This window comes from Oncorhynchus kisutch, linkage group LG29 (assembly GCF_002021735.2).
Source record: "Oncorhynchus kisutch isolate 150728-3 linkage group LG29, Okis_V2, whole genome shotgun sequence".
NCBI lineage: Eukaryota > Metazoa > Chordata > Actinopteri > Salmoniformes > Salmonidae > Oncorhynchus > Oncorhynchus kisutch.
This window is the reverse complement of record NC_034202.2, coordinates 45,703,195-45,719,661: the sequence shown is the minus strand read 5'-3', so window position 1 is coordinate 45,719,661 and position 16,467 is coordinate 45,703,195. Positions and strand designations below refer to the sequence as shown.

At 46.4% G+C, this 16,467-nt stretch overlaps 1 protein-coding gene across 1 annotated transcript in view; it reads right to left on the bottom strand.

Moving 5' to 3' along the window:
- Positions 1–992: 992 nt before the first annotated feature.
- The window catches only part of gbe1a (glucan (1,4-alpha-), branching enzyme 1a), a 187,415-nt gene continuing 171,940 nt past the window's right edge, over positions 993–16,467 (bottom strand). The window contains exons 15-16 of the mRNA XM_031809578.1: positions 12,081–12,213; positions 993–1,692 (exon numbers count right to left, since the gene is read on the bottom strand). Of these exons, the coding sequence (XP_031665438.1) occupies positions 1,630–1,692; positions 12,081–12,213 (196 nt within the window). The 3' untranslated portion in view covers positions 993–1,629. The remainder of the gene's footprint in view (positions 1,693–12,080; positions 12,214–16,467) is intronic.

Here is a 16,467-nt window from a genome sequence, read left to right as displayed (position 1 = left end):
GCACTGTGGACATTCCAATGTAGAATACCTTCCACTGTGGACATTCCAATGTAGAACACCTTGCACTGTGGACATTCCAATGTAGAACACCTTGCACTGTGGACATTCCAATGTAGAACACCTTACACTGTGGACATTCCAATGTAGAACACCTTGCACTGTGGACATTCCAATGTAGAACACCTTGCACTGTGGACATTCCAATGTAGAACACCTTGCACTGTGGACATTCCAATGGAGAACACCTTGCACTGTGGACATTCCAATGGAGAACACCTTGCACTGTGGACATTCCAATGGAGAACACCTTGCACTGTGGACATTCCAATGGAGAACACCTTGCACTGTGGACATTCCAATGTAGAACACCTTGCACTGTGGACATTCCAATGTAGAACACCTTGCACTGTGGACATTCCAATCTATAGATGACATGGGTGGTTTTACAGTTAATGAAATGCTTGATGTAATACTCCATAAAATACTTCTTGTGTGCAATATTACTGCAATGGTTGCCATGGTTACATTTAACAGAGCCCCTGGGTTTGTGGTCAAGACAAGTTTTTTTTTTGAGAGTCACCCGGAAGATAACTGAATTGTGTACTTCCTGTTCTGATAGTTTAAATGAATAGTGTACTTCCTGCTCTGATAGTTTAAATGAATAGTGTACTTCCTGTTCTGATAGTTTAAATGAATAGTGTACTTCCTGTTCTGACATCAGTTTAAATGAAGTGTACTTCCTGCTCTGATAGTTTAAATGAATAGTGTACTTCCTGTTCTGACATCAGTTTAAATGAAGTGTACTTCCTGTTCTGATAGTTTAAATGAATAGTGTACTTCCTGTTCTGACATTAGTTTAAATGAATAGTGTACTTCCTGCTCTGACATTAGTTTAAATGAATAGTGTACTTCCTGCTCTGATATCAGTTTAAATGAATAGTGTACTTCCTGCTCTGAAATCATCACCAGTAAAGAATCAGAAAGAGACATCCTTATTCATCTATCACAGTACAAGTTATTTTATTTAAATTCCCAGTCTGACGTAATATACTGCTAAGACATTCACAATACAGTAACAGATTATTACCCTAAACACTGTTTGGACAGCTGCGTTTCTGTGTCCTCCTAAAACAGTAAGTAAACTAACAGACAATTAAACAAAAAGAGGGGCCCAAATACCTCCCTGTGTCCCTACATAGCGCTCTACAGTTGACCGGAATCGGGTGCCATTGAGACAGATCCCATCGTGTTTCTACTGCACAAACAGCGTTCAAAACACAATAAATAGTGTATTATAAACTAACACATAGAAAGTCTGTAACATAAATCTGACTCCGTGTCCCTTTCTTATAAGGCTGAAGTCAACTTGTGTAAAACTAATATCAGATATAACTACAATGGCCTTGACTTTCTGTGTGTGGAAGACGAGGTCTATTAAACTGCAGTGAAAAAGTCAGCCGGTGCCTCTGCAAACTATTTCGTTCTAGACTAGCTGAACATGCAACACAATGATTCAGTGTGTGTGTGTACGTGTACAGTAGGTCTTTCTGATCGATATCCTCTCCCCTCTGGTGGTATCAGGTTATTACGGGACACATCCAACGACCAGGAGCCCTCAACCCCTCTTCCTTAGTAACAGTAATCTAGCTCCTCATTGGCCAGAACCAGCGCTGTCCGGCAGGGAATGTAGATCTGAGAGAGAGGGACAGAGAGAGGGACAGAGAGAGAGAGGGACAGAGAGTGAGCGACAGAGAGAGAGAGGGACAGAAAGGGAGAGAGAGAGCAAGAGGGACAGAAAGGGAGACAGAGAGAGAGAGGAGAGAGAGAGACAGAGTGAGTGACCGAGAGAGAGAGAGAGCAAGAGGGACAGAAAGGGGGACAGAGAGAGAGAGCAAGAGGGACAGAAAGGGAGACAGAGAGAAAGGAGGATAAGAAAATCATACTGTGCTGTTAGGAGTTCTGTAATACATTGTTGATCATCCAAGATTCCACAGTGGAACCGTTCCTGGGGATCACCAGAGGAAAGAGGCCTGACAACCATTAACAATCAACTCACACACACACACACACACAGGGAAGGGGAACAGCCCACTGTCTGGGACTGAACACCTTCACACCCCCCTCTCTTCTCCATCCCCTTTACTCCACATCCCCACAGACCACATTGGCCAGACTACCAGATTACGTTGGCCAGACTACATTGGCCAGACTACCAGACTATTTTGACCAGACGACCAGACTACGTTGACCAGACTACCAGACTACGTTGGCCAGACTTTGACCAGACGACCAGACTACATTGGCCAGACTACATTGGCCAGACGACCAGACTACGTTGACCAGACAACCAGACTACGTTGGCCAGACGACCAGACTACGTTGGCCAGACGACCAGACTACATTGGCCAGACGACCAGACTACGTTGGCCAGACGACCAGACTACGTTGGCCAGACGACCAGACTACGTTGGCCAGACGACCTGACTACGTTGGCCAGACGACCTGACTACGTTGGCCAGACGACCAGACAACGTCCATGAGTAAATAAACTACCTCTACCCTCATTTCTATTGGCGAACATACAATCACAGGAGAATAAACTGGATGAGCTCCGTTGGAGACGATCCTATCAACGAGACCTGAACAACTGTAATATCCTGTTTCTCAGAGTCGTGGATGAACAAGGACATGAATAATATACATCTCGCTGGCTTTTCTGTGCATCGTCAGGACCGAGCGGCAGCCTCGGATAAGACTAACGGGGAAGAGGTGTGTCTCTCTGTTGACAACAGCTGGTGCGTGATCTCAAATTAAGGAAGTCTCGAGGTTTTGCTCACCCGAGTTAGAATACCTCATTATAAACTGTAGACAGTTTATCAAGAGAGTTTATCTATATCTATATTTTTTGCAGTATTATTTCAGTAACACTTTACTTGACAGGTATTAGGACATACGACAAGTTATAATATGCTGTCAGCTGTTAAGACACGATGAAAGAGTGGGGTAACATCTCACAGCAAGAACTGGCAAATGTGGTGCAGTCCATGAGGAGGAGATGCACTGCAGTACTTAATGCAGCTGGTGGCCACACCAGATACTGACTGTTACTTTTGATTTTGACCCCCCTTTTGTTCAGGGACACATTATTCCATTTCTGTTAGTCACATGTCTGTGGAACTTGTTCAGTTCATGTCTCAGTTGTTAAATGTTATGTTCATACAAATATTTATACATGTAAAGTTTGCTGAAAATAAACACAGTTGACATTGAGAATACTTTTTTTGCTGAGTTTATTTATCTGGATTTACATGGATTTGGATATTTGGCTGATGTGTGGAGACATTTTCACTTTTTGTTAACTAGCAAATAGTAGCCTACAGCAAAGTGTGTTTAAATCATTTCTAACTTGTTAACAATTTCTGCTCGTTTGTTTTTATTACCACGTTGTGTTTTAGTTTGGTTGAGCCTGCTGAGGAGTGTTGTTTCACCTGTTTCCATACATATTTTATTTAAAAACATTTATCTTACAAAGGAGTTGTTTAATCTAACTGCTTAAATATTTATCTGGACATGGAATTGTATTTGTTGTTTTCAAATCTTTAAAGGAAAATGCCACGGGCACTATCTGATGTGTGGAGACATTTCACTGCAGCTAATGTAGAAGGAAAAGCTTTGTACATTTGCAAATAATGTGCCAAATCATATGTGAAGAATGCAACAAAGATGCAGAATCATCTGGCCAAGTGCATAAAGTTCCCTCAGCTCTGACAAAAGTCCCTCTACTTCTAATCAAGGTGAAAATGATGAATCAGACACCTTATCGATAGCAACAGCTCATGGTCCTCCAAGAATCAGAAGTTGTTTTGACTCAATGGAGGAACGTAGTCAGAGATACTGATGAATGTCTTGCTCTAGCTGTGTGTACAACTGGTTCACCTCTGATGCTCACAGGCAATGTGTATTGGAAGAGATTTCTGAACATTCTTCATCCAGCAGACACCCCTCCAACCAGACATGCTTTATCTACTCATTTGCTGGATGCAGAGTTCAACAGAGTTCAAGTGAAGGTCAAGCAAATTATAGAGAAAGCAGACTATTGCAATCATCTCTGATAGGTGGCTGAATGTTCTTAGGCAAGGAATAATTAAGTACATCATGTCCACCTCAACAGACACACCGGTCTCTACATTGCAGATGAGCTGAAGGCAGTCTGATGACCTTGCACTGCTGACATGACAATACTGCGAACATATGAAGGCTGCTTGGTCTAAAGTGGAGGAGTCCTACCCTCACATCACATCCATATGCTGTGCTACTCATGCATTGAATCTGCTCCTCAAGGAAATCATGGCACTGAAAACAATGGATACCACCAATCCACAAGACAGCCAAGGAAATGGTTAGGTATGTGACGGTTCATCAAGTTACAAGTGTTGTTATCATGTTTGATTCCTGGAGGGGAACGAGTCTCACCAAGAAATGGCCATATCACAGTCTGCCGATATGGACAGCCCCATCAAGAGGATCCTCCTGGATGATGTATTTCGGGAGGGAGTGGTAAACAGCCTGAAACTCCTGAAACCTATAGCAGTAGCCGTTGCAAGGATTGAGGGAGACAATGCCATCCTGTCTGATGTTCAGACTCTGCTTGTAGATGTAAGAGAAGAAATCCGTACTGCCCTGCCCACTTCACTGTTGCTCCAAGCAGAGGAAACTGCAGTTCTGAAATACATCAAAAAGCATGAAGACTTCTGCGTCGCAGTGTACACATGTTGGACCCCAAGTATGCTGGCAAGAGCATCCTGTCTGTTGCAGAGATCAACAAGGCCTATGGCGTCAACACTACCGTGTCTCACCACCTTGACCTGGATGAGGGCAAGGTTCTTGGCAGGGCTTTGGGATGGAGATGCAATTTGGCAGTGGTGTCAACATATCTTATCAGCCACCTGGTGGAAGGGACTTTGTGGATCTGAGGCTCTTTCCCCTGTTGCCTCCATCATCCTCCAAATCCCACCAACATCAGCCTCCTCAGAGCGCAACTGGTCCTTGTTTGGGAACACACACACCAAAGCACGCAATACTGAGGCTTTTTGAGCCTGACATCGAGCCATCCTCAACAAGGTTGGACAGTGACAGTGAAGATGAGGCCTCAGAGTCTGATGTTCAAGAGGTGGACATTGAGAAGGTGGAGGGAGAAGACATGGAAGCCTGAGAGGAAGACAACCAATGCTTTAGTTTCTAGACTATCATTTTTATAGGTGTTGAAAAGGTTTTGGGAGATGCGATTGATCATTGGGGATCATTCAATATTCTCTTTCTTTTGTGGTTCAGTGAAATCATCCCATGTGAAGAGTCAGCTCATTTAATTAAAGTTCAATTAGTAACTAAATTGTTAAAAAAATATATATATTGGAAGGATTTAATCATTTGCAATTATGTATCAATCAAGTGTGTCTCCATATGAATAAATAAATATGAATTATTATTAATATCTATTGCAAGAAACATTACATTTAAATGGTATTGATATTCATTTGTATATATTTTCTTTAAATCCCGTTATATTCCCACGGGAAGTTTTAACCTCTGGAATATTCCCCAAAAGTTGCAACAAAAACATATACATGATCAAATACCAACCTTAGAATCAACTATTAAAGACCAGAACCCACTGGATTCCAGAACACACTGGATTCCAGAACCCACTGGATTCTCCAATTACATTGAATGAACTACAGGACAAAATACAAACCCTCCAACCCAAAAAGGCCTGTGGTGTTGATGGTATCCTCAATGAAATGATAAAATATAGAGACCACAAATTCCAATTGGCTACACTCCAACATAATTCTTAGCTCCTCCCCAATATTTGGAACCAAGGACTGATCACCTCAATCCACAAAAGTAGAGACAAATTTGACCCCAATAACTACTGTGGGATATACGTCAACAGCAACCTTGAGAAAATCCTCTGCATTATCATTAACAGCAGACTTGTACATTTCTTCGGTGAAAATAATGTACTGAGCATATGTCAAATTGCCTTTTTACCAAATTACCGTACGACAGACCACGTATTCACCCTGCACACCCTGATTGACAAACAAACAAACCAAAACAAAGAAAGTCTTCTCATGATTTGTTGATTTCAACGACTCAATTTGGCATGAGGGTCTGCTATAAATTGATGGAAAGTGGTGTTGACAGAAAAACATACGACATTAAAAAATCAATCTACACAAACGGATAAAATTGGCAACAACAAAACATTTCTTTCCAACAGAGTTGAAGGTGGAAGTTTACTAGATTTAAACTCCGTTTCTCACCATTTTCCTCACAATTCCTGACATTTAATCCTCGTAAAAGTTCCCTGTCTTAGGTCAGTTAGGATCACCACTTTATTTTAAGAATGTGAAATGTCAGAATAATAGCAGAGAGAATGATTTATTTCAGCTTTTATTTCTTTAATCACATTCCCAGTGGGTCAGAAGTTTAAATACACTCAATTAGTATTTGGTAGCATTGCCCTTTAAATTGTTTAACTTGGGTCAAACGTTTCGGGTAGCCTACTACAAGATTCCCACAATACATTGGGTGAATTCTGGCCCATTCCTCCTGACAGAGCTGGTGTAACTGAGTCAGGTTTGTAGGCCTCCTTGCTCACACACACTTTTTCAGTTCTGCCCACAGATTTTCTGTAGGATTGAGGTCAGGGCTTTGTGATGGCCAATCCAATACCTTCACTTTGTTGTCCTTAAGCCATTTTGCCACAACTTTGGAAGTATGCTTGGGGTCATTGTCCATTTGAAAGACCCATTTGTGACCAAGCTTTAACTTCCTCACTGATGTCTTGAAATGTTGCCTCAATATATCCACGTAATTTTCCTTACTCATTATGCCATCTATTTTGTGAAGTGCACCAGTCCCTCCTGCAGCAAAGCACCCCCACAACATGATGCTGCCACCCCCATGCTTCACGGTTGGGATGGTGTTCTTCGGCTTGTAAGCCTCCCCCTTTTTCCTCCAAACATAACGATGGTCATTACAGCCAAACAGTTCTATTTTTGTTTCATCAGACCAGAGGACAATTCTCCAAAAAGTACGATCTTTGTCCCCATGTGCAGTTGCAAACAGTAGTCTGGCTTTTTTATAGCGGTTTTGGAGCAGTGGCTTCTTCCTTGCTGAGCAGCCTTTCAGGTTATGTCGATATAGGACTCGTTTTACTGTGGATATAGATACTTGGTACTTGTTTTCTCCAGCATCTTCACAAGGTCCTTTGCTGTTGTTCTGGGATTCATTTGCACTTTTCGCACCAACGTACGTTCATCTCTAGGGGACAGAACGTGCCTCCTTCCTGAGCGGTATGACGGCTGCGTGGTCCCATGGTGTTTATACTTGCGTACTATTGTTTGTACAGATGAACATGGTACCTTCAGGCATTTGAAAATTGCTCCCAAGGATGAAACAGACTTGTGGAGGTCTTGGCTGATTTATTTTCATTTTCCCATGATGTCAAGCAAGGAGGCACTGAGTTTGAAGGTAGGCCTTGAAATACATCCACAGGTACACCTTCAAATGACGTCAATTAGCCTATCAGAAGCTTCTAAAGCCATGACATCATTTTCTGGAATGTTTCAGGCTGTTTAAAGGCACAGTCGACTTGTGTATGTAAACTTCTGACCCACTGGAATTGTGATACAGTGAATTATAAGTGAAATTATGTTGTTGGAAAAATTACTTGTGTCACGCACAAAGTAGATGTCCTAACTGACTTGCCAAAACTATAGTTTGTTAACAAGATGTGTGGAGTGGTTGAAAAATGAGTTTATGACTCCAACCTAAGTGTATGTAAACTTACGACTTCAATTGAAAATGTCAACGACTTGGCGAGGGCAGTCTGCAGCACCCTCACCCTACTAAAATCTTAAGACAAACGTCTGCTGTTTGCTGATGATCTGGTGCTTCTGTCACCAACCAATTAGGGCCTACAGCAGCACCTAGATCTTCTGCACAGATTCTGCCAGACCTGGGCCCTGACAGTAAATCTCAGTAAGACCAAAAATAATGGTGTTCCAAAAAAGGTCCAGTCTCCAGGACCACAAATACAAATTCCATCAAGATACCGTTGCCCTAGAGCACACAAAAAACTGGCCTAAACATCAGCGCCACGGTAACTCCCGAGTAGCGGTCTAAGGCACTGCATCGCAGTGGTAGAGGCAACACTACAGTCCCTGGTTCGAATCCAGGCTGTATCACAAACCGGCTGTGATTGGGGCGGTGCACAATTTGCCCAGCGTCGTCCGGGTTCGGCCATCTTTGTAAATAAATATTTGTTCTTAATTGACCTAGTTAAATAAAGGTTAAAAAAATTTAATTAAATAAGCTGTGAACGATCTGAGAGACAAGGCAAGAAGGGCCTTCTATGCCATCAAAAGGAACATAAAATTCAACATACCAATTAGGATCTGACTAAAAATACTTGAATCAGTTATAGAAGCCTTTATGGTTGTGAGGTCTGGGGTCCGCTCACCAACCAAGTGTTTCACAAAATGGGACAAACACCAAATTGAGACTCTGCATGCAGAATTCTGCAAAAATATCCTCAGTGTACAACGTAAAACACCAAATAATGCATGCAGAGCAGAATTAGGCCGATACCCACTAATTGAAAAGAGCCATTCAATTCTACAACAACCTAAAAGGAAGCGATTCCCAAACCTTCCATAACAAAGCCATCACCTACAGAGAGATGAACCTGGAGAAGAGTCCCCTAAGCAAGCTGGTCCTGGGGCTCTGTTCACAAACCTAAACACACCCCACAGAGCCCCAGGACAGCAACACAATTAGACCCAACCAGATCATGAGAAAACAAAAAGATAATTACTTGACACATTGGAAAGAATTAACAAAAACAGAGCAAACTAGAATGCTAATGGCCCTAAACAGAGAGTACACAGTGGCAGAATACCTGACCACTGTGACTGACCCTAAACAGAGAGTACACAGTGGCAGAGTACCTGACCACTGTGACTGACCCTAAACAGAGAGTACACAGTGGTAGAATACCTGACCACTGTGACTGACCCTAAACAGAGAGTACACAGCGGCAGAATACCTGACCACTGTGACTGACCCAAACTTAAGGAAAGCTTTGACTATGTACAGACTCAGTGAGCATAGCCTTGCTATTGAGAAAGGCAGCCGTAGGCCCTAGATATATATATATGACATTTGTAATGTCTGTATTCTTTTGGAACTTCTGTAAGTGTAAATGTCATTTATTTCACTTTGTTTATTATCTACTTCACTTGCTTTGGCAATGTTAACATGTTTCCCATGCCAATAAAGTCCCTTGAATTGAATTGAGAGAGCCAGAGAGCCAGAGCGAGAGCCAGAGAGAGAGAGACAGAGCGAGAGAGAGAGCCAGAGAGAGAGAGAGCCAGAGCGAGAGAGCCAGAGCCAGAGAGAGCCAGAGCCAGAGAGAGCCAGAGAGAGCCAGAGAGAGAGAGAGTGAAAGCCAGAGAGGGCGAGAGCCAGAGAGAGCGAGAGCCAGAGAGAGCGAGAGCCAGAGAGAGCGAGAGCCAGAGAGAGCGAGAGCCAGAGAGAGCGAGAGCCAGAGAGAAAGAGAGAGAACCAAAGAGAGAGCGAGAGAGAAAGACAGAGGAGAGAATGACAGTAATTGGGAGCAGAAACTGCATATTCAGTGTTAGCAGGACACTACCTTTATTTTATAAGATAAGATGTGTGTGTGTGTGTGTGTTTGTATGTGCGTCTGCCACAACCTGCCTCTGCCAACAACATGGGTAAAAAGCTCTGCACATTTTCAAAAGTGGATGAAGCAAAGCAGAATCATACAGGGGCTGCAGAGGAACCGACTTGGACCCAACACCCACCCAGCGGTACTGTATCCTACCCACCCAGCGGTACTGTATCCTACCCTTTATCCTACCCACCCAGCGGTACTGTATCCTACCCTTTATCCTACCCACCCAGCGGTACTGTAGCCTACCCTTTATCCTATCCACCCAGCGGTACTGTAGCCTACCCTTTATCCTACCCACCCAGCGGTACTGTAGCCTACCCACCCAGCGGTACTGTATCCTACCCTGTATCCTACCCACCCAACGGTACTGTAGCCTACCCTGTATCCTACCCACCCAGCGGTACTGTATCCTACCCACCCAGCGGTACTGTATCCTACCCACCCAACGGTACTGTAGCCTACCCACCCAGCGGTACTGTATCCTACCCACCCAGCGGTACTGTAGCCTACCCACCTAGCGGTACTGTATCCTACCCTGTATCCTACCCACCCAGCGGTACTGTATCCTACCCACCCAGCGGTACTGTATCCTACCCTGTATCCTACCCACCCAGCGGTACTGTATCCTACCCACCCAGCGGTACTGTATCCTACCCACCCAGCGGTACTGTATCCTACCCTGTATCCTACCCACCCAGCGGTACTGTATCCTACCCACCCAGCGGTACTGTATCCTACCCTGTATCCTACCCACCCAACGGTACTGTAGCCTACCCTGTATCCTACCGACCCAGCGGTACTGTATCCTACCCTGTATCCTACCCACCCAGCGGTACTGTAGCTTACCCTGTATCCTACCCACCCAGTGGTACTGTAGCCTACCCTGTATCCTACCCACCCAGCGGTACTGTATCCTACCCACCCAGCGGTACTGTATCCTACCCACCCAGCGGTACTGTATCCTACCCACCCAGCGGTACTGTATCCTACCCACCCAGCGGTACTGTACCCTACCCTTTATCCTACCCACCCAACGGTACTTTACCCTACCCTTATCCTACCCACCCAGCGGTACTGTACCCTACCCTGTATCCTACCCACCCAGCGGTACTGTACCCTACCCTTTATCCTACCCACCCAGCGGTACTGTAGCCTACCCTGTATCCTACCCACCCAGCGGTACTTTACCCTACCCTGTATCCTACCCACCCAGCGGTACTGTATCCTACCCTGTATCCTACCCACCCAGCGGTACTGTAGCCTACCCTGTATCCTACCCACCCAGCGGTACTGTATCCTACCCTCCCAGCGGTACTGTACCCTATCCTGTATCCTACCCACCCAGCGGTACTGTACCCTACCCTGTATCCTACCCACCCAGCGGTACTGTATCTTACCCTTTATCCTACCCACCCAGCGGTACTGTAGCCTACCCTGTATCCTACCCACCCAGCGGTACTGTATCCTACCCACCCAGCGGTACTGTACCCTACCCTTTATCCTACCCACCCAGCGGTACTGCATCCTACCCTGTATCCTACCCACCCAGCGGTACTGTAGCCTACCCTGTATTCTACCCACCCAGCGGTACTGTATCCTACCCTGTATCCTACCCACCCAGCGGTACTGTATCCTACCCTGTTTCCTACCCACCCAGCGGTACTGTATCCTACCCACCCAGCGGTACTGTATCCTACCCTGTATCCTACCCACCCAGCGGTACTGTATCCTACCCACCCAGCGGTACTGTATCCTACCCACCCAGCGGTAGGTACTGTAGCCTACCCTGTAGCCTACCCTGCATCCTACCCTGTAGCCTACCCTGTATCCTACCCACCCAGCGGTACTGTATCTTACCCTTTATCCTACCCACCCAGCGGTACTGTAGCCTACCCTGTATCCTACCCACCCAGCGGTACTGTATCCTACCCACCCAGCGGTACTGTACCCTACCCTTTATCCTACCCACCCAGCGGTACTGCATCCTACCCTGTATCCTACCCACCCAGCGGTACTGTAGCCTACCCTGTATCCTACCCACCCAGCGGTACTGTATCCTACCCTGTATCCTACCCACCCAGCGGTACTGTATCCTACCCTGTTTCCTACCCACCCAGCGGTACTGTATCCTACCCACCCAGCGGTACTGTATCCTACCCTGTATCCTACCCACCCAGCGGTACTGTATCCTACCCACCCAGCGGTACTGTATCCTACCCACCCAGCGGTAGGTACTGTAGCCTACCCTGTAGCCTACCCTGCATCCTACCCTGTAGCCTACCCTGTAGCCTACCCACCCAGCGGTACTGTAGCCTACCTTCAAAGAGTGTGGCTGCCATTGGTCGTTCACGCCTTTAAATGGTTCCTGTTCGGTGAAGAACTCTGTGTCTGTGTCCAGTCGACCATGTCCCCCATACTGCTCAGCATCGCTGTCCAGCTTGATACGATATCTGAGGGGGGTTAAGGAAGGATAGAGGGTGGGTGGGAGAGATGGAGGGTGGGAGAGATGGAGAGATGGAGGGTGGGAGACATGGAGGGATAGAGGGTGGGAGACATGGAGGGATAGAGGGTGGGAGAGATGGAGAGATGGAGGGTGGGAGAGATGGAGGGTGGGAGCGATGGAGGGTGGGAGAGATGGAGGGATAGAGGGTGGGAGAGATGGAGGGAGGGAGAGATGGAGGGAGGGAGAGATGGAGGGAGGGAGAGATGGAGGGAGGGAGAGATGGAGGGAGGGAGAGATGGAGGGAGGGAGAGATGGATGGAGGGAGAGATGGATGGAGGGAGAGATGGAGGGAGGGAGGGTGGGAGAGATGGAGGGAGGGAGAGATGGAGGGTGGGAGGGATATAAGGATGGAGGGAGGGAGAGATGGAGGGTGGGATATAGCCATCGATAAAAGACAGTACTGTGCAGCCGTCTTCATCGACCTTGCCAAGGCTTTTGACTCTGTCAATCACCATATTCTTATCGGCAGACTCAGTAGCCTCGATTTTTCTGATGACTGCCTTGCCCGGTTCACCAATTACTTTGCAGACAGAGTTCAGTGTGTCAAACCGGAGGGCATGCTGTCCGGTCCTCTGGCAGTCTCTATGGGGGTGCCACAGGGTTCAATTCTTGGGCCGATTCTTTTCTCTGTATATATCAATGATGTTGCTCTTGCTGCGGGCGATTCCCTGATCCACCTCTAAGCAGACGACACCATTCTGTATACTTCCGGCCCGTCCTTGGACACTGTGCTATCTAACCTCCAAACGAGCTTCAATGCCATACAACACTCCTTCTGTGGCCTCCAACTGCTCTCAAACGCTAGTAAAACCAAATGCATGCTTTTCAACCGTTCGCTGCCTGCACCCGCACGCCTGACTAGCATCACCACCCTGGATGGTTCCGACCTAGAATATGTGGACATCTATAAGTACCTAGGTGTCTGGCTAGACAGTAAACTCTCCTTCCAGACTCATATCAAACATCTCCAATCTAAAATCAAATCTAGAGTCGGCTTTCTATTCCGCAACAAAGCCTCCTTCACTCACGCCACCAAACTTACCCTAGTAAAACTGACTATCCTACCGATCCTCGACTTCGGCGATGTCATCTATAAAATAGCTTCCAATACTCTACTCAGCAAACTGGATGCAGTTTATCACAGTGTCATCCATTTTGTTACTAAAGCACCTTATACCACCCACCATTGCGACCTGTATGCTCTAGTCGGCTGGCCCTCGCTACATATTCGTCGCCAGACCCACTGGCTCCAGGTCATCTACAAGTCCATGCTAGGTAAAGCTCCGCCTTATCTCAGTTCACTGGTCACGATGGCAACACCCACCCGTAGCACGCACTCCAGCAGGTGTATCTCACTGATCATCCCTAAAGCCAACACCTCATTTGGTCGCCTTTCGTTCCAGTTCTCTGCTGCCTGTGACTGGAACGAATTGCAAAAATCGCTGAAGTTGGAGACTTATCTCCCTCACCAACTTTAAACATCTGCTATCTGAGCAGCTAACCGATCACTGCAGCTGTACATAGTCTATCGGTAAATAGCCCACCCAATTTACCTACCTCATCCCCATACTGTTTTTATTTATTTACTTTTCTGATCTTTTGCACACCAATATCTCTACCTGTACATGACCATCTGATCATTTATCACTCCAGTGTTAATCTGCAAAATTGTAATTATTCGCCTACCTCCTCATGCCTTTTGCACACAATGTATATAGACTCTCCTGAGTCTCCTGAGGGATCACCTCCCAGACCTGGACTAAAGCATCCACCAACTCCTGGACAGTCTCTGGTGCAACGTGGCGTTGGTGGATGGAGCGAGACATGATGTCCCAGATGTGCTCAATTGGATTCAGGTCTGGGGAACGGGCGGGCCAGTCCATAGCATCAATGCCTTCCTCTTGCAGGAACTGCTGACACACTCCAGCCACATGAGGTCTAGCATGGTCTTGCATTAGGAGGAACCCAGGGCCAACCGCACCAGCATATTATCTCACAAGGGGTCTGAGGATCTCATCTCGGTACCTAATGGCAGTCAGGCTACCTCTGGCGAGCACATGGAGGGCTGTGCGGCCCCCCAAAGAAATGCCACCTCACCCCATGACTGACCCACCGTCAAACCAGTCATGCTGGAGGATGTTGCAGGCAGCAGAACGTTCTCCACGGCGTCTCCAGACTGTCACGTTTGTCACATGTGTGAACCTGCTTTAATCTGTGAAGAGCACAGGGCGCCAGTGGCGAATTTGCCAAACATCCTGCACGGTGTTGGGCTGTAAGCACAACCCCCACCTGTGGACGTCGGGCCCTCATACCACCCTCATGGAGTCTGTTTCTGACCGTTTGAGCAGACACATGCACATTTGTGGCCTGCTGGAGGTCATTTTGCAGGGCTCTGGCAGTGCTCCTCCTGCTCCTCCTTGCACAAAGGCGGAGGTAGCAGTCCTGCTGCTGGGTTGTTGGCCTCCTCCACGTCTCCTGATGTACTGGCCTCCTGGTAGCGCCTCCATGCTCTGGACACTACGCTGACAGACACAGCAAACCTTCTTGCCACAGCTCGCAATGATGTGTCATCCTGGATGAGCTGCACTACCTGAGCCACTTGTGTGGGTTGTAGACTCAGTCTCATGCTACCACTAGAGTGAAAGCACCGCCAGCATTCAAAAGTGACCAAAACACCAGCCAGGAAGCATAGGAACTGAGAAGTGGTCTGTGGTCACCACCTGCAGAACCACTCCTTTATTGGGGGTGTCTTGCTAAATGCCTATAATTTCCACCTGTTGTCTATTCCATTTGCACAACAGCATGTGAAGTGTATTGTCAATCAGTGTTGCTTCCTAAGTGGACAGTTTGATTTCACAGAAGTGTGATTGACTTGGAGTTACATTGTGTTGTTTAAGTGTTCCCTTTATTTTTTTGAGCAGTGTATAATATCCCATTCATAGCTAGGTAGTCAGTCACAGACAGGGTTTACCTATCACAGAGCCAGAGACAGGGGTTATACCTACCACAGAGACAGGGGTTATACCTACCACAGAGACAGAGACAGGGGTTATACCTACCACAGAGACAGGGGTTATACCTACCACAGAGACAGAGACAGGGGTTATACCTACCACAGAGACAGGGGTTATACCTACCACAGAGACAGGGGTTATACCTACCACAGAGACAGGGGTTATACCTACCACAGAGACAGGGGTTATACCTACCACAGAGACAGAGACAGGGGTTATACCTACCACAGAGACAGGGGTTATACCTACTACAGAGACAGGGGTTATACCTACCACAGAGACAGGGGTTATACCTACCACAGAGACAGGGGTTATACCTACCACAGAGACAGGGGTTATACCTACCACAGAGACAGAGACAGGGGTTATACCTACCACAGAGACAGGGGTTATACCTACTACAGAGACAGGGGTTATACCTACCACCAGAGACAGGGGTTATACCTACCACAGAGACAGGGGTTATACCTACCACAGAGACAGGGGTTATACCTACCACAGAGACAGGGGTTATACCTACCACAGAGACAGGGTTTACCTACCACAGAGACAGAGACAGGGGTTATACCTACCACAGAGACACGGGTTCTACCTACCACAGAGACACGGGTTCTACCTACCACATAGACAGAGACAAGGGTTATACCTACCACAGAGACAGGGGTTATACCTACCACAGAGACAGGGGTTATACCTACCACAGAGAGACAGAGACAGGGGTTATACCTACCACAGAGAGACAGAGACAGGGGTTATACCTACCACAGAGACAGAGACAGGGGTTATACCTACCACAGAGAGACTGGGAGACAAATACACTGTACCAGTCAAAAGTTTGGAGACACCTATTCATTCAAGGGTTTTTCTTTACTTTGACTATTTTCTACATTGTAGAATAATAGTGAAGACATCAGAACTATGAAATAACACATATGGAATCATGTAGTAACCAGAATTGTGTTAAACAAGACATATTTTAGATTCTTCAAAGTAGCCACCCTTTGCCTTGATGACAGCTTTGCACACTAATGGAATTCTCTCAACCAGCTTCACCTGGAATGCTTTTACAACAGTTTGAAGGAGTTCCCACATATGCTGAGCACTTGTTGGCTGCTGTTCCTTCACTCTGCAGTCCAACTCATCCCAAACCATCTCAATTGGGTTGAGGTCAGGTTAATGTTGAGACC